Source organism: Ipomoea nil, unplaced genomic scaffold (assembly GCF_001879475.1).
Source record: "Ipomoea nil cultivar Tokyo-kokei standard unplaced genomic scaffold, Asagao_1.1 scaffold0418, whole genome shotgun sequence".
Classification (NCBI taxonomy): domain Eukaryota; kingdom Viridiplantae; phylum Streptophyta; class Magnoliopsida; order Solanales; family Convolvulaceae; genus Ipomoea; species Ipomoea nil.
In genome coordinates, this window is record NW_017616846.1 from 633,810 (window position 1) to 653,461 (window position 19,652).

Below are 19,652 nucleotides of genomic sequence, written 5' to 3' on the forward strand. Positions count from 1 at the left end.
AAGAAGTTAAGGCTTTGAGTTTGAGTTTCCACCGTCAGACACAACGACTAATCCACTCGCTGAATTGTAGGCACTTTTAATGGGTATGATAACTGGCCTGGAGATTTAATGCTGCTCTATACTCAAGGCCAATGATCGAATCTTTATGACGAAGACCAACCGGCCACCTTGATGGTATTGTTAATTAGTGATTAAATTAATACAGTTACACATTATAGATCAGAAAAGTTTGGATTGCAAACGTAAGTACTCACGCAGACATGCAAATTAAAGGTGGCCGGGAGTAAGCGAAGGAGTAATAAATAAGTACAAGAAAGGAATAGTTTGAGATGATGACGTTTAATTTGTTTAATTTTAATTAATGTCGTACCAAACCCTAACATTAATTATAATTAACAAAAATTATATAATAAGCAAAGATGCATGCCCAATCAATGAGAGTGTAGTAATGTGCAGTGGGAAATAATTATCCACTTCAAGGGATATGATAGGGATTATAATATTTGTTTAAGTAGGTCATGGTGCTGATGTTATGTGTAAAGTTATAATATTCGTGCTGGCTGCCTCAATATATTCTTAGTGTTTTTCCAGCTTTCAATTATATATATATATATATATATATATATATATATATATATTGGATGGGTCGCAACTATTCATATCAAGTTGTGGTTGTTGAAAAAATTGACTTAAATGACATTTAAAGTGATTATTTAATGATATAATTTTTAGTTGGTGCTACTTCGGAGTCTCCTAATTAAATGTTTAATTCGATAGGGTTATACTTTCACGAGAACATGTCTTCAAAAGAAAAAATTAAGAACTAATTTCAGCCTACATTTGTAATAATCGAACGAATAAGACTAATTTTTAAAAAATATGATAGCATTATTGTAATTATTGTCAACTTTACAGTGCAACATTTAACACTATATATACGATACATTTTTAACAATAGATAATGGATTTCTATATAACCTTTAAAAATATCAACAAAAAAACCAAATTTAAACACAATGATGTGTGTGTGTGTGTGTGTGTGTGTGTGTGTGTGTGTGTGTGTGTGTGTGTGTGTGTGTGTGTGTGTGTGTGTGTCATTGGATGAGTTGAGATCAACGGTTGAAAATCAATGAAAATGAAAAAAAAAAATGACTTTCTATAGTTTTCTACACCAAGTATATTTTTATGGTGCGATAAGTGCTGCTGTGCTGGTCTACGGTGCACTGCATAATAGTCTGTAGTGCACCACCAAGTACTAGTTCATGGTGAACTAAGTATTGATCTATAGTATACTAAGAGATAGTTTGTAGTGTACTAAATGACAATTTGTTATTTGGTGTGCACGGCCAATTGTATGCACTTGTACTGTGTCTGCAATGTGTGTGTATTATAATCGTTGATATGAATTCATCGAATAATGAGATAGATCTCTCCACACGACCACACATAGGACGATGCCACCACACTAAAAATGCCCTGCATATATAAAATCTATTTAAGTGAAAATATACGTCATTTCCCAAAACCAACAACAACAATTTCACATTCCCATTTGTGGGTGCTTTTTAAAGTGAATTTTCTAAAGTGGACTGCACTAAGAGTGGCTAATGTGGCGTCATAGTATGGGAAGATTCACTTGCACTAGAATTTTATTTTTTAGATTCTCTACCCCCCAAGTTCTGGATCATGCAATTATTTTCCCGCTACAGTAAAGTTAGGTCACTTTTGTAGTTTTGTTGCCACTATGTATATATACGTATAAGTCTACATACGTGTATATGTATAAATTCTTAAATAATGGGATGTTTGGTAAATAACTGTTAGTGAGTTTTACTAATTGATTACATTAGCTTATTGTAGAAAAGTGTTTGGTTGTTAGCATGCAAAATGACTTTCTCTAAAAGCTGATCGAAAAAACTACTTTGAACAGTTTTTTGAATTTTAGCATTTTGGAACAATAAGTTGTTACAAAAAACTAATTAATCAAACACTCATATTGATTATTTAACCAAGCCAAACAGTTAATAATGGTCAAATAAATCAAAATTGACTGAAACGCTAACTATTTTACTAAACAGAGAACAATATGTTATCCGTAATGCGACATTATATGATACTTCTACAAGGCTATAACTTACCTGTTGTATTGGATGCTATTAGTACTAATGCTAATAATATTTATATAACAAAAAATAATATATATATATATATATATATATATATATATATATATATATATATATATATATATATATATACACGTAAATATGTTTGTATACGATATCGTTATCACTATAAACTTTTTTATTTCACTAAAAATGTGATTTTCATGAAAGCTACAAAAAAATAAACTAGAAATAAAATGTGGTATCTCAATTCTCTTGAACCAAATAAGGAAACATGATATTGCTATATCTACGACATTTCCAAGGTTATGTGAGATAACCTGAACCAAACAATTTCTAAGAGAAAGAGTGTACAACTAAGGAAGCTAAAAATACAATCGGACCATGATTTACATCTCGAGTGTGAAAGAGCCTTCTATAAATATATCTCCCTATCTCTAAAAAGTGAACATATAATTCAAAACCTCACATTTAATTCAAATGTACGAATAACAAAAGCTCTTTACAAACATTTCTAAAACTTCATTTTATCAACTATTTTATTTAAGGGGTGTTTAATTTGGTTCAAGAGATATTTTAAGGTAATGTAACTTTTTTTTTTTCTTCTAAAATTTCACATTGGCCCTGTTTGGTAAAATAGTTAGTCTATAGATCGATTTTGGCTTATTTGATCACTATTAACTGTTTGACTTGGTTAAAAATCAATATAAGTGTTTGGTTAGTTAGCTTTTTGTTATTTTAAAAATGCTAAAATTAAAAAATCTGTTCAAATGAGCTTTCTTAATTAACTTTTTGAGAAAATAAATTATACCAAAAAGCTACAGCTAACTTACCAAACACTTTTCTACAATTAGCTAATGTTGTCAACTAGTTATACATCTAATTAACCCAATCAGCTAATAGCCAACAACCATTTACCAAACAGGGTCATTATGTATTTACATATGTGGGAGGAATGCAATTCCCACAATTCCACAAATATTATTTTAAAAAACCCATAAAAACTAAAAATCAAATTTAAAAATTTTATATTCTCTACAATATAATAACTACCTCACATTTCATTGAATCGAACTAAATATTATAATATTATCATATTCACATTCCCTTGATTATATAAGATAACATGGTAGTATAATGAATAAATACCCAAAATGGTCCCTTAACTATAGCTAAATTCACAAATTGATCATCGATTTTCAATTTTAACCAATTAAGTCCTTAACTTTGCAATTTTAACACGATTTGGTCCTTCGAACACTTTTGCATTAACGCCCGCGCCTGCGCAGTCATCGATGATCTCTAGAAGAACCTGCAGCTCTCATCGAAGCACATTGAGGCCTCCAGGATGACGCTGCACCGGTTCAGAAACACGTTGTCATCTTCACTCTGGTACGAACTCAACTACATTGAATCCAAAGGGAGGATGAAGAAAGGCGACAGGATTTGGCAGATTGCTTCTGGCGGTGGATTCAAATGTAACAGTGCAGTCTGAAAATGCAACCAGAACCTTAAAAAATCGACAATGGACCATGAAATTACATATATATATCCTCAAAAAGCACAGTCAACAAACGGTCAAATAGACGGAGGACCAAATCGTGTTAAAATTGCAAAGTTAAGGACTTAATTGGTTAAAATTGAAAGTCAAGGACCAATTTGTTAATTTAAGTATAGTCGAGGGACCATTTTGGGTATTTACTCTAGTATAATCATAGCCATATATAGTTAATGGTTCACAAATGATAAATCCATAGTAAAAACAAACAAACAAACAAACAAAACAAAACAAAACAAAACAAAAACAAACAAAAAAAACAAACAAAAAAAAAAACAAACAAACAAACAAAAGCTTGAGTAGTACATATGGAGTATAATGGAATCGTGGTACACAACATAATTAGTGACAGACATGCAGCATAATTATGTTGTGGTCAGAAGTAGTAATCACACTGAATAAAGGATTAGAATCTAATGCGTCCTGGAAAATTTGATTGTCAAAGGATATGATTCTGCCGTAATCTTCCAGAATAGCTTTCTATGATCCTTAACTACCCAGTATATTTTAACAAACTTGGGGGCCAAAAAATGATTTAGAGGAAATTCAGCACCCAAACTATAATTTCAAGGGAATGTTTCATTGCGTACAAAGCTCAAACCCGGTGTGACAGGCAAATCGGTCCAGTGGACAATAATACAATTCATTTTTTCAAAATTAAAACAAAAGAATGAGATAATATCTGTAAAATGTTCATCGCTAAATAATAATAATAATAATAATAATAATAATAATAATAATAATGGAAACAAAGGGTGCCCCTTCTCTCTATGCAATAGTTATGCTGTGCAACCGAAAGTACCATGCGCATGGTGCATACGGTTCAAAACGACGTCGTTTTGATTAAAAACGCGCGTCCTACTTAAAAAAAAAATCAGGTTCGACTCTCAGCAATAGCATTATTGTGGATATATAGTTATGAAATTGTGGATATATAGTTATGAAATTGTGGTTATATAGTTATGAATTTATGGATATTTAGTTCATTCATTGTGGATATTTAGTTCAATCATATATTGTGGATATTTAGTTCATTCATTGTGGATTTTTACTTCATTCATTCATTCATTGTGGATTTTTACTTCATTCATTCATTCATTGTGAATTTTTACTTCATTCATTCACTGTGGATATATAGTTATGAAATTGTGGATATATAGTTATGAAATTGTGGTTATATAGTTATGAATTTCTGGATATATAAAAATGCTATTGCCGGGAATCGAACCTGATTTCTTCTTTAAGTGAGACGCGCGTTTTTTTAACCAAAACGGCACCGTTTTGCAACCGTATGCACCTTGCAAGGTGCATTCGCTTGCACAGCATAATTTGCGTCCAGTGGAGCCCCTGGCCCATTAACAAAGCCCACTGACAACATTTCAGTTTTGTTTTCTTCTTTCAAAAGTGCTTGATTTATGACCCAACATAGCCAATGCGATATTATATATCTAATTTCAGTTTTTTCTTTTATTTTTTTTTATTTTACCTACAAAAGGTGAAATTCATTGTCTCAATAATTTATATTTCAGGTCGATAAGATTGTGAAAAGATAAATTACGGTAACTTAGCAGTTAATTAAGTGAGAGAAATCACCAGTGGGAAATCCGGTTCAACCATGCACCCCGCGAGCAAAATAGAGCAGCTGACATGATGACCAAACGCGCCTACGAACAGGATGATACCATCAGGTGGTTCGAAAGCCCTCCGAGTGAAGTTCAAAGAATCTTGCGTGAAGATGAGTTAGGCTTGCTTGGCCAGACGAATGTAGTGAGAGTCATATACTGACTGTTGGGTCTGCTCCCCCCCTTTTTAGAAAAAAAAAAAATTAAATGAGAGAAATAATGTCTGATAGTTACAAGAAGTCACTTCCACATTACGTTGTTTGTGTCTCGATCTTATGTCCTTGCCACATTATACCACTCAAGAGCCAACTGAGCTATATGCGTGGATTGAGATGTTTTTTAATAGTATAATACATGATATTTCGGTCCCAGTGAGTAATAATGTTAAAGTGGATTGATAGGATAGAACTCGCTACTTTGAAGGGTGGACTTAAAAAATCATTCCTTACCCTCGCCTTATTGCGAGCTAAGGCAAGCTATTGAGCTTATCCCATTTTGATAGCTCTAATTGTGAGACTATTTGTAAGATCATAATTTATAAAAAAAAAGATAAAATTTCAATTTTGGTCTACTGACTATTACACTTGTGTTAATTGCAACACTTAACTTTTAAAAATGTTAATTTAGTACCTTGACTATGTAATTTCTATCAATTTTGGTCACGCTGGCCAAATTGTCGGTCAAATGTGACCGGAAAAACTTAAACATTTTTAAATTTTTATTTATGAGGGCAAAACAGTCATTTTACGTTAAGCAATTAGGGTTTGTCACCGATGTTGACGGAAAAAAAGCAGCCGGAGTAGGAGGAAAACTAATTCGTCGGCTCTTCAATCTCTGCAACTCAGGTAGATCCATGGTCCATAGCATCACCTTAGCCACAATGATCAAGGTTTGTTTGAGTAAATCGTGCTTACTTTTTTGCTGTTAGAATTTGTGGTTTATTTTTATCGAAAGAGTTAGATTTGGAATTTCCCAATTAGATATAAAATGATCGATATAGTTCTTATTATAAGAGGCTACAACCTTCATTTTTTTTTTTAAACAAAAATTGGTGGTAGTGATTTTTATATTTATACACCTTCAAATATTTGTGTGATGTTCACAGCAATTACCGTTGTGATTATGTATATCAACTTGCTGTGTGGGTAGGTGGGTCTCGCCATGCTTCCGTCTTCGTTAATTTGGCCGGAGGTGTTGAGGAAGAAGAAGCAAATAATTTTTTTTTTTTTTAACATAAAGTGACTGTTTTGCGCCCATGAATAAAAAATTTAAGAATATTTCCGGTCACATTTGGCCGTCGTGACCAAAATTGATAGAAATTGCATAGTCAAAATACTAAATTAATATTTTTGAAAGTCAAGTGCAATAGTCAGTCAATTGAAACTTTCTCTATAAAAAATTACCTACATAGACAACTTAATTGGTGAATGAATGATTTATAAAAAATAAAAAATAAAATTAATAAAATTCAAATTTATAATTTTTATTTTTATTTTTTATTTTTACTTTAAACTCTTGTTAACTAGAGTAGTTCTTACTGCTTATCTTACCTTGAAGTAAATGAGGTTTCTGCCCGTGACCCATGCTGCCCGAGTGCCCGTTACCATTGTGGAGAGATTACGGGCAGCCCCCTAAGCAACCCACTCTCACACTCCTTGCTCTCCAGTCTGAATCTTTTTCCCACTATCGCTTTTCTCTATCTTCTGATACATACATATCTCTCGGTCTCCGTTGATTTCCCTGCTTGATCCGACGGTCCAGAATGAACGCTGCCTCTCCTCTCCGTTTGTCGAGGTTTTAGCTTCTCAAACCCTCCGATCTGTTCGATACGAGCTCGGATCTGTAGTTCTGGTGAGTTTCAATTATCCGTTCTCGGTTCTTCGTGGTTTTCGTTTTTCTTCGGAGTTTCATTCGAAATTCCCCGCAATTTAAGCTCGATCTGAGAATCTGCAGTTTTTTCTCACGTTTTTGGTATTTTTCGTGAGTCTTTTAATTTTGCTGTTTAAAATTTACCATTTCCCCTTGCAGTTTCTTCAATTCTCATGAGAATTGAGGTTTTTACTTTTTTTTTGGGGCGATATTTGACTTTCTCGACCTCCCCGAGATGCGTTGACTTTAGCAGAAGCTCATGTCTGCTCTGTTTAATTAAGTGCATGTTTTAGTTAAGAACATGGAACGCTTTTCTGCTGCAGGTTGGTGAAGAGGCGTAGAGATGGAGAGTGGAGATTCAGTCGGTGTCGCCGCCATGGTAATTAAGCAGACTTTGGTAACGTGTGCCGTGGAAGCTTTAGCATCCGCTCTTGTCACCACCCAGCTCCTCTCTCTTATGCAGGTAAAACCTACCTTACTGAAAGGAGACATAATTTTGCACCATCTGCTATCTTGCGCCACCTAGTTTGGCGTTAAGTAAGTGCCTTTGAGCATGTTCCAAGGTTCCTTATTTATTTCTTATTAGAATTCTTGCTTGAAGAACTCAACAGAAAAGATTTGCAGTGAGCCAAGTTTCTTGATAATATAAAATAATTGAATTGGAACATACTCAATAAAAGTGTAGAGCCAACTTCCATAGTTGTATTTGACGTGTTTGTGTTTCTTTTGTCAATTATATGAGTTAGCTAATCACCCGAAGGTTATTTGATTTATGATGTTTTGGAGGATATTGTGTTCCCACTTACATTCCATCAGTGGAAAAATAATGTTTTTATGTGGTGCAACAGGTGAACGTCCCGTTACACACCCAGTTGTCAACATTCAGTACAATAAAACAAAATTTCAAAAGCAAACAAATAGTTTATCATAAGAAATGAACATTTTCTTGCATACACATCGCACTGTAGCTCTCAGTCTTACCTTTTATATGAATATATGTAATGCTTACTGCTTAGCATATACACCGTATTGTTCTTTTTGTCTTGTCACTTAACATTATCTTCTTTGATAGTTCAATACTTCAATCACATTTTGGTTTATGCTTTTCTGCTCATTGTGTCGTAAGTTCAATTTTTAGGAATAAAAAGTATACTAAACATGCCTATTTGCTTGAAGTTCTGAACTTATAAAATTAAATTGTTGGCCTGAATGATTTTATTAGATCAGAATGAGCATTGAAGTTTACCTGTTTCCATTTTTAGGATTACATAAATCTACTCATGGACAAACCTAAAATAAGGGGAGACAATTCCTCATCTTGCCCCTGCGAGCCTATGGATGCTGATGGAGATGATGAGAATGATGATGACGACGATGAGGATGGGGATGACGATGATGATGATGCATATGATGATGAAAGAAATGGTGCTAATAACCCTAACAACAAAGGCACCTCTAAGAATGGCCTGGGAGGAGGTGTGGGTGGTGCACAAGAGAATGACGAAGATGAAGATGATGAAGGCGAAGAAAATCCGGACGACCCAGATGAGGAGGAAGATCCCGAGGATGACGATGACGATGACGAAGACGACGATGATGAGGAAGCCGGAGGCGAGGGAGAAGACCCAGAGGAAGATGAGGACAACGAAGAGGAAGAAGAGGAGGAGGAGGACGACGACGAAGAAGAAGTCCAGCCACCAAAGAAGAGAAAGAAGTGAATTAGATTTACAACATGAAAAAACAACCTTTGATTGTTGTTCTAGCACTATCCTAGTACAAAACAGGAACATCCACAATTAGGTTAACGCATCTGTATTTCCTATTCCGTTTGCATTGTATAACAGCTACCTTGTGCTGCGGCAATACTTGTTGACTTGCAAAAAAATGTCTGCTGCGGCTTTGCCTGAGAAATTCAATATTTAGGAGACATCATAACTGTCCTTAACAAATCAATAGTCTTATAGTCTATACATCAACAAAATTGTCAAATTTATTCAGCCAGTAATATTACATGATTCTCACTTTCTATATCAAATTTTACTCCATTGTAACATGATATATTATTCATTTCTTTTTCCATCATTTTCTTTATCAAATCCCTAAGGGTGTGGAAATCCGAAAAATGATTTCTGGAAATTATTTTTCGGGTTTTCAGTGTTTGGTTAGAGGGGAAAATGGAAGTCAATGGAAAATAGGGGTGTGGTCAATGAAAAATAGAGGGTATTTTCTAAAAAATGACTTCCCCTTTTGTTTTTAGCAGTGGAGTAGCCAATCACCTGCAGTCACCGTCACCACCACCCCTAATACAGTTTTCTGGAAGGTAAACAAACACGAGAAAGAAAAATATTTTCTGAAAAATGACTCGTTTTTTAGAAAATGTTTTCCAGAAGTCATTTTTCTACATTCCAAACACACCATAATTCTTTTTATATACAACAAAAAAGACAACTCATTTTACATACGTTGAGACCGTGCTATACTTGCATATTGAGCCATTAAAGCGGTCATATTCCTTTTAGAGGCTCCTCAAATATCTGCAAACCTAGCAAGAGAAGTTCAATTCATGTATCTCTTACCAGGCTCCTCATACCATGAATTGTTATCCTATATAAAATTTTTCTTTTAATTAAGTGTAAAGTGAAAGTTTTAATCCACCACTAACAAATTTTATTAAAATTAACATTGCACTTTGAGAACATGCTCTCATATGGATATGCTCCATCCATTTAAGTATATGAGGAGTTGAAGGTTGCTGAAAATAAGAAAGAAAAAAAAAAAAAAATCATGGCCAATTTTAGTGGACACATGTTGTCCTTAGTGATTTGCGATTTGAAAAGTTTCTTGCCATCTTAAATGCTCATTAGGTATATATTTCAATTTTTGTCCTTTTTAATATTAATTGTGATATTTATAAGGTGTTATGTGTGATAATAATTATTTAAATTTATTTATTAATTAATACGAAATCTATTTTGTAATTCAATTATGAAATTATTTTTTTTTAAATTTATTTATTAATTAATACGAAATCTATTTTGTAATTCAATTATGAAATTATTTTTTTAAAAAATATACTTTTTATAAACTATCTAGTATCTAGTCAATGTAGTATAAAAATTTCAATTGTGTATCATCCTTTTCAAATTAATGTAGAAATACTTAAAGTTAATATAATTAAAATAAAAGAAAATTACGAATATCATTTTACGTATTTCAATCTTTTTATCAAATTAATTATATTTTATATATTTATCAGTAATACTTTTATCACATTTTAAAGTTCTTTAATTTTTTGCCTCGATTTTTTTTATAAAATTACGTATTTACGAATTTCAATCATTTTAACAAATTAATTATGTTAACAAAATTTCCAACTCCGCCGTACGTTTATGCTTTCAAAATTTTATAACTTTGATACTTTTGGCTTAGAACTTTAATGAATATTTTTATTTTCTTTTTCGCTGACAACCACTTTGCAAGGTAAGTCCATATTCGTTACTTCATCTTTGGAAAAGAAATTTTTTAATTTAAAAAAAAAAAAAAAAAAGCCTCTACTCACTCTTATGCCATTTTAGTGCCCTGCATGTTCAATTTTAGGTTATTATCTAAAAATATTTTTTTTTTGAAAACTAAAAATAAATATTTATAGTGATCTATATTGTGTAATATAAATTGTGGTCCTAATTCACCAAATTTAAATATAATTTATGAATAAAAAAAGGTTAAAATGTGGACATATCGATCTTTATATCGTGTGGATCCATATTGATATAATGATATGTTGAATATTGTCATATAAGTTTTTTTTTTTTTTTTTTTTTTTTTTTTTTTTTTTTTTTTGAAAACGAAAAGCTTTATTCAAACATAATAGTAATAAGAAAGTTCAGTGGGATATCGTCTCAATGTCGGGGTCAGTTTGAGAGCCAACAGCTCTGTCGGGGTCAGTTTGAGAGCCAACAGCTCTAGCTAATGCACGAGTATGGTTCACTTTTTTTTTTTTTTTTTTTTTTTTAAATGTTGCTAACTCTATTATAATGTAGTATCTGTTCATAGCTACTTTCTCAACTTACTGAAGCACAAAAAGTCAGTAACACCTCCACTAAGGTTCGAACTCACAACCTCTTATATGGGAATCCAACCTGAGGTGTCATTTGAACACAAGATACTTAGCCACGAGTATGGTTCACTAAGCGACTAATATGACAATACATTACGAAATCAAAATACGACATAATGGAAAAGTAGAGGTAAAAAATATGATTTAGATAAGAAAAGCATTGAAATTTTCTAGAGAGGCCGAGAACGACCCCTATGTAGTCAGACTTAAGTCGGAATTTTGTTACACCACGATCTTTCAATTAAGAGAGAGCCTCTTTACATGTTAAAATTTTAGCCATCAATGAAATATGAGGACAACTCAGGATGCTATTATTCACTATTACGAAGTTTAATTTTAATATATTAAATATTCATTTTGAATATATTAAATAAATTTTGAAGTTTATTTTCAATGTATTTCATATAATTTTAAGATACGGTTAAAAAATAATCGTACAATGGGTAACTATGGTCGACTCGACGCATAACAGATACCAATTCCGTATGAACCGAATGGATTTGTTCTTGTCTTTCCTTAACTAAGTTGTCTTAATCTAAACCTCGGACAGTGGTGAAACAGGAAAAAGAGCAGGCTCGAGGAGATACATATATACATCTATATACATATGATTTTCATTTTCTATTCATTGCAATAAAGAATTTGGAATTAGGGCACAGCTCAGGAATGGCCGTGTTCGATTGATCAATTTTGCAGTCTCTCTTGAAATCGCAGTTGAAGAAGAAATGAGCGATCATCATTCTCACTCCGACTCCTCTCCTCTCATCGCTCCTTCTCCGATCACCGCTCCCGTCGCCAGTAGCACCGAGATCGACCTCGAAGCCGGCCCCGACGACCAAATTCAGTGCCGAATTTGCCTCGAAACTGACGGTGGTTTTCACCAACTCCTCTTTTAATTATTATTTTTACTTTCTTTTCCCAAACTCTGTGAAATTTGTCCCCCCCTTTTTTAGGCCATGCTGCATCTGCAATTTAATATTGATTCAAGTGTAAAAGCATTCGCTTTTCCGCGAATTATGGCTGTCAGTTTGGTTTTCTGGATGTCTACGAAATATAATCAATACTATTATTTAGATTTGAAAGTGCATTTTGTTCATTTTTGCAGTTTCTACACTCCTCCTGGGAATATTCTCTTCGTTGGCCTGTTAAAGTATGATAGTTCGTAGTTGTAGTGTATGGGTCCTAGAGAATTCTAGTGGCATTTATGTACAGTTGAGAAATTTTGATAAATTTACATGAGAAAGGGCTGAAAGGCCATGTTATGTGTCTCATCAAAGCTAATCTCGCTCATTACCTATGCTGCTATAGTATTATTTAAATGATTTTTTCTTTAATAAGGAGATCTGGTAATTGGTAAAAGGGATGTCTTCTGAGCATGAACTGGTAATTGTTTATCCATTGTTTGATTTTTTAGGTGGTGATATTGTGTGTTCAAATAAAATGCATATTCCACATTTTGTATGGAGGGTGAAGGGTATCTGTGCTTGAATATTATTACCTTTTCCCTTTTCAGGTAGGGATTTTATTGCCCCTTGCCAATGTAAGGGTACTGCAAAGTATGTTCACCGGGAATGCCTGGATCATTGGCGTGCTGTGAAGGTTAGGCTTTACTCACCTCTACTTCGGCAACATATCCGGAACTATGTGTTTCTTATGATTCGTGCATTCAGTTCCTCAATGTGAATTCAAATATCTATTTCATTTGTTGCATCATGGCAAATTATAATTGTGTACTGTATCCTTTTTCTGTTGATTATATCCAACTGAAAATTCACATCTCCATTGTGAATTAGTATTAAGTTTGAACTCAGCAGAAAATTTAGTCCTTCTATGTATTTGCAGGAAGGTTTTGCATTTGCTCATTGCACAACTTGTAAGGCTCCATATCGTTTGAGAGTTCATGTTATTGCTGATAGGAGATGGCGAACTCTAAAGTTCCGGTTCTTTGTGACTAGAGACATTCTGTTTATATTTCTAGCAGTTCAACTTGTAGGTCATTGTCCCTCTGAGTTTCAATTTCTTTTTCCTTTTCCATATTTATCCCTCTAATGTCAAGATTCATTTTGTATCTCTCACTCTCCCATTTATAGGTGATTGCTTTATTGGGATACTTCGTGTATCTAATTGATTTGTATCAGAAGGCTTGGCTTCGTCTCACTTGGGGTTTTGATAGCGAGCTAAGTTTCTACTATATATGCGGTAAAACTCTCACCAACTCAATACTATTTTCAGCGTGCTTTACTTACTAACTCCTAGAAAGATGGGTTGACATGTTTTATCACGCGTTACTTGCAATTTTTACTACCGTGGTTGGTGATTGTGGAATGAAAAAGTAGTGAACAAAAGGCATTTGAAAAATAGTCAACAGCCTGTAGTACTGGAGTTGCGGATGTTTGATTAACCAAAAAAATCGGTTTAACTGTTAACCAAAACAATTTCAGTTAACCGTTAACCAATTTAATTCAGATAATTTGATTGGTTATCTTATTATGTTGGTTTAGTTAACAGTTTTAAGTTTAATATAAAATATAGTTTACTTATAATATTATTTTATATAATATAAAGTAAATTATATATCAAAAAATTTTGGTTGATTCAATTGGTTAACCAAAATATAATTTAGTAAATTGTATTTAAGTCCAATGAACGGTTTTACCAAAATGAAAATTTGTTTAATTCAATTTGAAAATAACCAAATGACCACTTCTACTTGAGTTAACGGATTTGCTCTTTTTTTTTTTTTTTTTTTGGATGACGAGTGAAACCTCACAACCCATTCCGGCGTGAGTAAACCCCGCCTTGTGACCCTAGTCGGCAAATGACCACAAGGAAATAAACCAGCCTAGGTTACCCATAGCTGACCGGCTCAAACCAAGGATTCGAACTCGTGACCTTGTGGTTACAAGCGTGGATCTCTTGCATTCTTGGCTGGGGTTACCCCCGAATTGCTATCTCTTACTTTCAAGGATAGTTGTCTATTACCATTTACCAGATTTGTCACACTCTACCCCCACTGAAGTAGAAGCCTGCCCTATGGAACTTAGGCTCCATTTGGGAGGGTGGTGAGGTTAGAGCGGTAGCATTTAGATTGGAGCGGTGGCGGTTAGAGTCATGAAAAAAGCCTTTGTTTAGAAAAATAGGGGTGGCGGTGAGATTGAAATAACAAATTACTGTTCTGAACATTTCCATATAATATATAAAGAATAGTTTTTAATATTAATATAAATTAATTTTGTTTAAAAAATTTGGCAAATAAAATTCAAAAATATAATTTTCTTTTATAATACCATAATTTTAATAAGTTTACTTTTTAAAAATAAATAGCAATTTATTAATATACTTACAAAATTATATTTACAAACCATAAAAAAATGATAAAGAAAACCAAAAACAAAAATTAAAATTAAAACCAAATGGAGCCTGCGAACAGGCACCCTTAGTTTATTCCCACATTGTTTGTGAAGGAAGTGGAGCCTCAAGGCTCCTTCTCCTTGTCCCATATGGAGTGCAAAATTGTTGAGGAGCAGACTCCTCTTGCACTATGAATTACACACCCTATTTCCTTTTGGAGCCTGTTTAAGGCTCCCTGTGAAAATATAAATAAATTAAAGGGCATTTGAGGGAAAATACCCTCAAGCGCCCTCACTAGACCATTTGGGTCCAATGAGAAATTGAACTATGGTGGTTGTGTACTTGTGTCAATGCCCCAAATGTGATGCAACCAAACAGCCTTTTTTGGGCGTCTGGGGCAGTGACTCCAACCTTCCCAAACTAGGCCTAAGAGAGGTTGAGTTTACATGGGATGGTATTTTTTACTTACTGTTTGTTGTGCAAGGGAGCTATGTTTGTTACTTTGTTGGATACTTGAAATGACAGCCTCACATTGGATGAAAAGGCATGGGGTTTCAGTGATTTCTAGCAAATCCTTTGTGTAGTACAGTTTTGGAAGTTTATATGGCCAGATAGATGTTGCCAGGTTTTCTTTCTCATGTTCCCTGGATTGTGCTGAATTTCCAAGCGATCTTTCAAAAGTAGAGAGTAGAAATAAGAAGGCGAAAAAAAGAGTGAGGAAGGATCGGACGAAGTCATGAAATAGCCAGCTTGAGTTGGTGGAAGGGACATCAGGATAAGGTTTAGGCTTTTAGCAGAAGTTGATTGGACGTTTTGTCTGTCATGGAGGGAAAGGGAAATATCTCTTTTGTCTGTGTACATCAAAAGAACTGAACAACCACTTTGTGTAAGGCCTAGATTTAAGGAAGACATGGATTGCAGTTATGTGTTTGGCCACCAAGATATATTTGTATTTCTTTGTTCCGCTATTTTTGGCCTCAAGTTGATGCTTGAATTTTATTTTTCTGATGATTTTACAACTTGAACTTTGAAATTTGATGCTTCCATCATGTTGTCTTCTCTTGACATTATGCAGGCGCCCTGCTGTTTTTTGCTTTACTAGGCCTCTCTGGTTGCTTCATTACCTGCTATGACCGGAGAGTGCGGAATGATTTAGCTCAGCCATGTCGAGAGTTATGTCTTTGCTGCTGTCATCCTGGGTACTATTTGTGTTGATTTCAAAAAGTTTCATTACTCAACTAAAATATTACCTTAAAGAACAAATTTTTGTGCTCTTGTGTTTCTCCCCCCGGCTTCTTCTTCTTCTTCTTTTTCCTTTTCCGGAGGGGGGTGGGGCAGGGGGTCTGAAGGATGGGGTTGTGTTAGAACACAACTTGCAAGATTTGAAGAAAACCTATAAGCTATTAAGCTATCTCTTGTTTCACTGAAGAATACCTGGACTGGAATGTCGATTTCTTACATGTAGCTCCTTCTTATATGTTACTGACATTTGCTATCTGTACTTGTTGCTTTATTATTATCTTTCTCTTCTGTGAATCTCTGTTTTAATGAATTGGCAATTTTTAGTTCTGAAACCATATCGATGGAGTGCTTCATCTTTGTAATCTTTTCCTTGCAGGCTGTGTGCGGATTGTCATTTGCCCGGCACACTTTGCATGTGGACGGACTGTACCACATGCTTCGAAGGTTGTGCCGGTGCGGCCAGTGAATGTAGTGGTTGCTTAGGCGGTGCTGGTGAAGCTGGGTTGCCGCTATTGTTTATAATGGCCTTAATCGTGCTTGGACTATTTACCGTGATAGGTATATTCTACAGCGTGTTAGTGGCTACAATGGTTGGACAAAGGATTTGGCAGCGCCACTATCACATTCTTGCGAAACGAATGCTGACTAAAGTAAGCCACCGCCATTTCTTTATCTTTTATACTTCCCCTTCTTTTTTTTTTTTCTTTTTAATAATCAATTCCCTGTTACGATATTGAACTTGATCAACGCTTGTTTAGGAATACGTCGTGGAAGACGTTGATGGGGAGATGACCGGATCCGATTGGTCACCGCCACCTCTCCCGGCAGAGCACGTTCAGCAGCTTAAATCACTCGGACTTCTGTAAACTTTGAAGGGCTCGAAACTCAAAACAGCTGAAGAACGCGAGATGAACTAACTGAACTGAGACGAGCGGAGTCGGGTGATTTTGGGTTAAAAGAAAGAAGAGTATATTTAACTGAGATAAACATCTAACAGATAAAAGAAATATGACGTCTGTCTGTGATTCACTCCATCACTTGTAACTTTTATTATTGTCAGAAACCTCATTTAACTTTTTGTGCTGTGAAGAAAGATAGGATTCTTAATTTTCTTGTCCAGATGAAGCTGTGCAAAGAGTTGTCGGATCTGCCAATTTCAAGAAAAAATATATATTATTATATCTGTTTATATTTGTCTATAAATATTGTGTATCTATTCATTGTACTTGGTCGGTGGTTAAGAACAGAACATTATGTATGTGTGATAAATACGTATGAACATCTTGCAACATGCTATGTACCTATAACATGCAGTGGAATCTCTCCAGTTATGTCTTCAAAAAAAAAAAAAAAGAACAATAATTGAGTCTGATTGTGTTGTTTGTTACGGAGTATTTTATAATTGTGTTCAATAAATTTACAATTTTGTTGGACTTTATTTTATGTTGATTTTTTTTTTTATTGGTGTATCTATGATTTTCACCGTTGAACACAGTGACTAATCCTTTCGTTGTATGCACCTCTTTTGGGTGGGGCAACTGGTTTGGAGATTTAAGAACGCTCTATACCCGAAGTCAAGGATTGAACCCTTGACCTTTGGTTATGTTGATGATTTTTGGTCTTCTCATATATGGGCAAATTATATTTCACACCTAGGTCTACGTTGCAGGGTAGCGTTTGATACAAGTTCATTTTTAGTATATTAAATGTTTATTTTAGTGTTTTCAAAAAAAAAAATTGTCCATTTTAATTGATTTATTATATTTTGATACGTGTTATTTTTATTGTATTACAAGTCAAAATGAACTTGTAATAAGCTAAAAATGAATTTATGGTATACTAAAAAGAAACTTGTATTAGAGATTATTAGAGATTATCTATTTATGTGAACTCTAATTCACGGTATAAGCATTGCCTCATATGAACTCAAAGGAAAAAAATTGTGTTTAATAGCGAGGTCAAATATAGCTAATGACAGACATCATTTAATTAAGACTTGCTCCCATCATTTAATTATACAAATTTACATTGTTGTGCCAGGTGCGAGGTAGTTGTTAGAAGTTAGGTAATCTATTGTTTTCATCGTACACTAATTTAACTATGCAGCAGCTGTTTAAAAAAAAAAAACTATGCAGCAGCTGTAATCAATTAATTCAAAACTTATAATAAACATAAATTCTATACATTATGAAGTTAAATTATGTGTATTGGACCAGGGTCCACAATGCACTATGGACCCTGGTCCACGATATAAATTGCCGGTCAAATAAGTCAAAATTGATTGTTTGGAAACTATATTTAATAATGGTCAAACATCTATATTTAACATAGTTACCAAACAATCAATTTTGGCTTATTTGACCATTATTAGTTGTTTGACTTGGTTAAATAGCAAATGTAAGTGTTTGATTAATTAGTTTTTTGTAACAGCTTATTGTCCCAAAACGCTAAAATTCAAAAAGTTGCTCAAAGTAGTTTTTTCGATCAGATTTTTGAGAAAGTCGTTTTGCATGTAATCAGCTATCAGTTAACATCTAATTTATCAAACACTTTTCTACAATCAGCTAATGTTATTAACTAATCAAACCCAATAACTTAATCAGCTACCAAACACCCCAAAATTGTTGTGGAAACTGATGCTTTAACAATAGTTCAGGGTCTAAATTCTAATTTAGGGCTATCCTCTTGATTTGATTATATGTGATTCTAAAGATAGATTTAGTCTCTTGAGTCATGTGTCTATCTTTTGTTTCAATCGATCTGCGAATTGGACAGTCTATATTCTTACTCGGAAGACCGTTTCTAAATCAAGTTGCGAGGAGTTACTGTTCCACCCTCCTTTTTCATTTGTAATGTTTTGATGGAAACTTAATCTATGGATGATAATATTTATTTGTTTTGCTTAAACAAAAGTTTGCAATGAAAGTTTGAACCAGCTAACATGACACGTGTTATGTGTTGGGAGTCTAAATAGATGAAGCTAAACTGCTAAAGCACTTTCCGTTGGGCCAAAGACATAGCAACACGTAAACGGTAAAGGCGGAGTGGAATTCATATTCCAGAGGGCGAAGAAAACCGCTGGAGAAGACATCGTATCATGCGTAATTGCGTGTCAAATTCCGGCGACCATAGGAATAAAAAACGAGGATAAAACCATCCCAAACACAACAAAACAGTACGGAGTGAATAAAATAATGAACGCACAAAAATGCGTTCACACTCCCGGCCTTATCCATTGCTTTTCTCCCTATAAGTACTCCAATCCAAATATCACATCTACCCACATAATCAAAACATCATCTTTTGCATCAAACAAATCCAGTTTAGTTCCCTGAAGAGTATTTCTTGATAGCTATGGCGGATATTGCTATGTTGGTGGCAGAGGAGTACGAGAGGCGGGTCAAGAATTCAAGAAAATATGGTGGGGGTGAAGAGATCGATTTCCTCTCTGGTTTCTCCCTTGTTTCCCAGAAGCTGAGGAGCACTTATTCTTGGGTGCTGCTTGTTGATGATGGACAGAAGATGAATATGATGATGAACAAGGTTTTGGAACCTCGTTCTGGGTTTTCTGTTGCTGCCAGGAATGCCTTCTTTTCTGCCTGATTATATTTGTGTATCTATGTTGTCTTTTTTCTTGTCTCAATTTTTGTCCCCACAATGTAATTTCAATGTATATCGTTACCTTGTGTTCAAATACAACCCAACTTTAGTTATGTGTAATGGAGAGAAAGAAGCCATGAAACGATTTACCTCTTTCAACGACTTTT

At 34.1% G+C, this 19,652-nt stretch overlaps 2 protein-coding genes across 4 annotated transcripts; both read left to right on the plus strand.

The window, feature by feature from the left end:
- The first annotated feature begins 6,963 nt into the window (after nt 1–6,963).
- LOC109172572 (nucleolin-like) lies at nt 6,964–19,605 on the plus strand. 3 transcript variants are annotated; one of them, XM_019321754.1, is made up of 4 exons: nt 6,965–7,157; nt 7,499–7,638; nt 8,438–8,841; nt 19,231–19,605. In XM_019321754.1, the coding sequence occupies exons 2-4, from the start codon at nt 7,519–7,521 to the stop codon at nt 19,232–19,234; spliced, it is 528 nt and encodes a 175-aa protein (XP_019177299.1). In that variant the 5' UTR covers nt 6,965–7,157; nt 7,499–7,518; the 3' UTR covers nt 19,235–19,605. The 3 variants fall into 3 exon arrangements, with proteins under 3 accessions (XP_019177298.1, XP_019177299.1, XP_019177300.1); XM_019321755.1 differs by having other exon boundaries at nt 8,438–8,838; XM_019321753.1 differs by lacking the exon at nt 19,231–19,605 and having other exon boundaries at nt 6,964–7,157; nt 8,438–9,107.
- Nucleotides 11,759–17,107, plus strand: LOC109172571. The gene is made up of 7 exons (XM_019321752.1): nt 11,759–12,162; nt 12,806–12,891; nt 13,135–13,281; nt 13,383–13,491; nt 15,719–15,842; nt 16,262–16,535; nt 16,644–17,107. Exons 1-7 carry the CDS (start codon nt 12,018–12,020, stop codon nt 16,749–16,751), a joined length of 993 nt encoding a protein of 330 aa, XP_019177297.1. The 5' UTR covers nt 11,759–12,017; the 3' UTR covers nt 16,752–17,107.
- Nucleotides 19,606–19,652: the final 47 nt, after the last annotated feature.

Excerpts from the sequence above, each read along its gene's own strand:
- LOC109172571 (XM_019321752.1), top strand. The coding sequence starts at position 12,018 with ATGAGCGATCATCATTCTCACTCCGACTCCTCTCCTCTCATCGCTCCT. Across the intron at positions 12,163-12,805 it reads AATTTGCCTCGAAACTGACG|GTAGGGATTTTATTGCCCCT; the intron begins GTGGTTTTCACC and ends TTCCCTTTTCAG. Across the intron at positions 13,282-13,382 it reads TATTTCTAGCAGTTCAACTT|GTGATTGCTTTATTGGGATA; the intron begins GTAGGTCATTGT and ends TCCCATTTATAG.
- LOC109172572 (XM_019321753.1), top strand. The coding sequence starts at position 7,519 with ATGGAGAGTGGAGATTCAGTCGGTGTCGCCGCCATGGTAATTAAGCAG. Across the intron at positions 7,639-8,437 it reads AGCTCCTCTCTCTTATGCAG|GATTACATAAATCTACTCAT; the intron begins GTAAAACCTACC and ends TTCCATTTTTAG.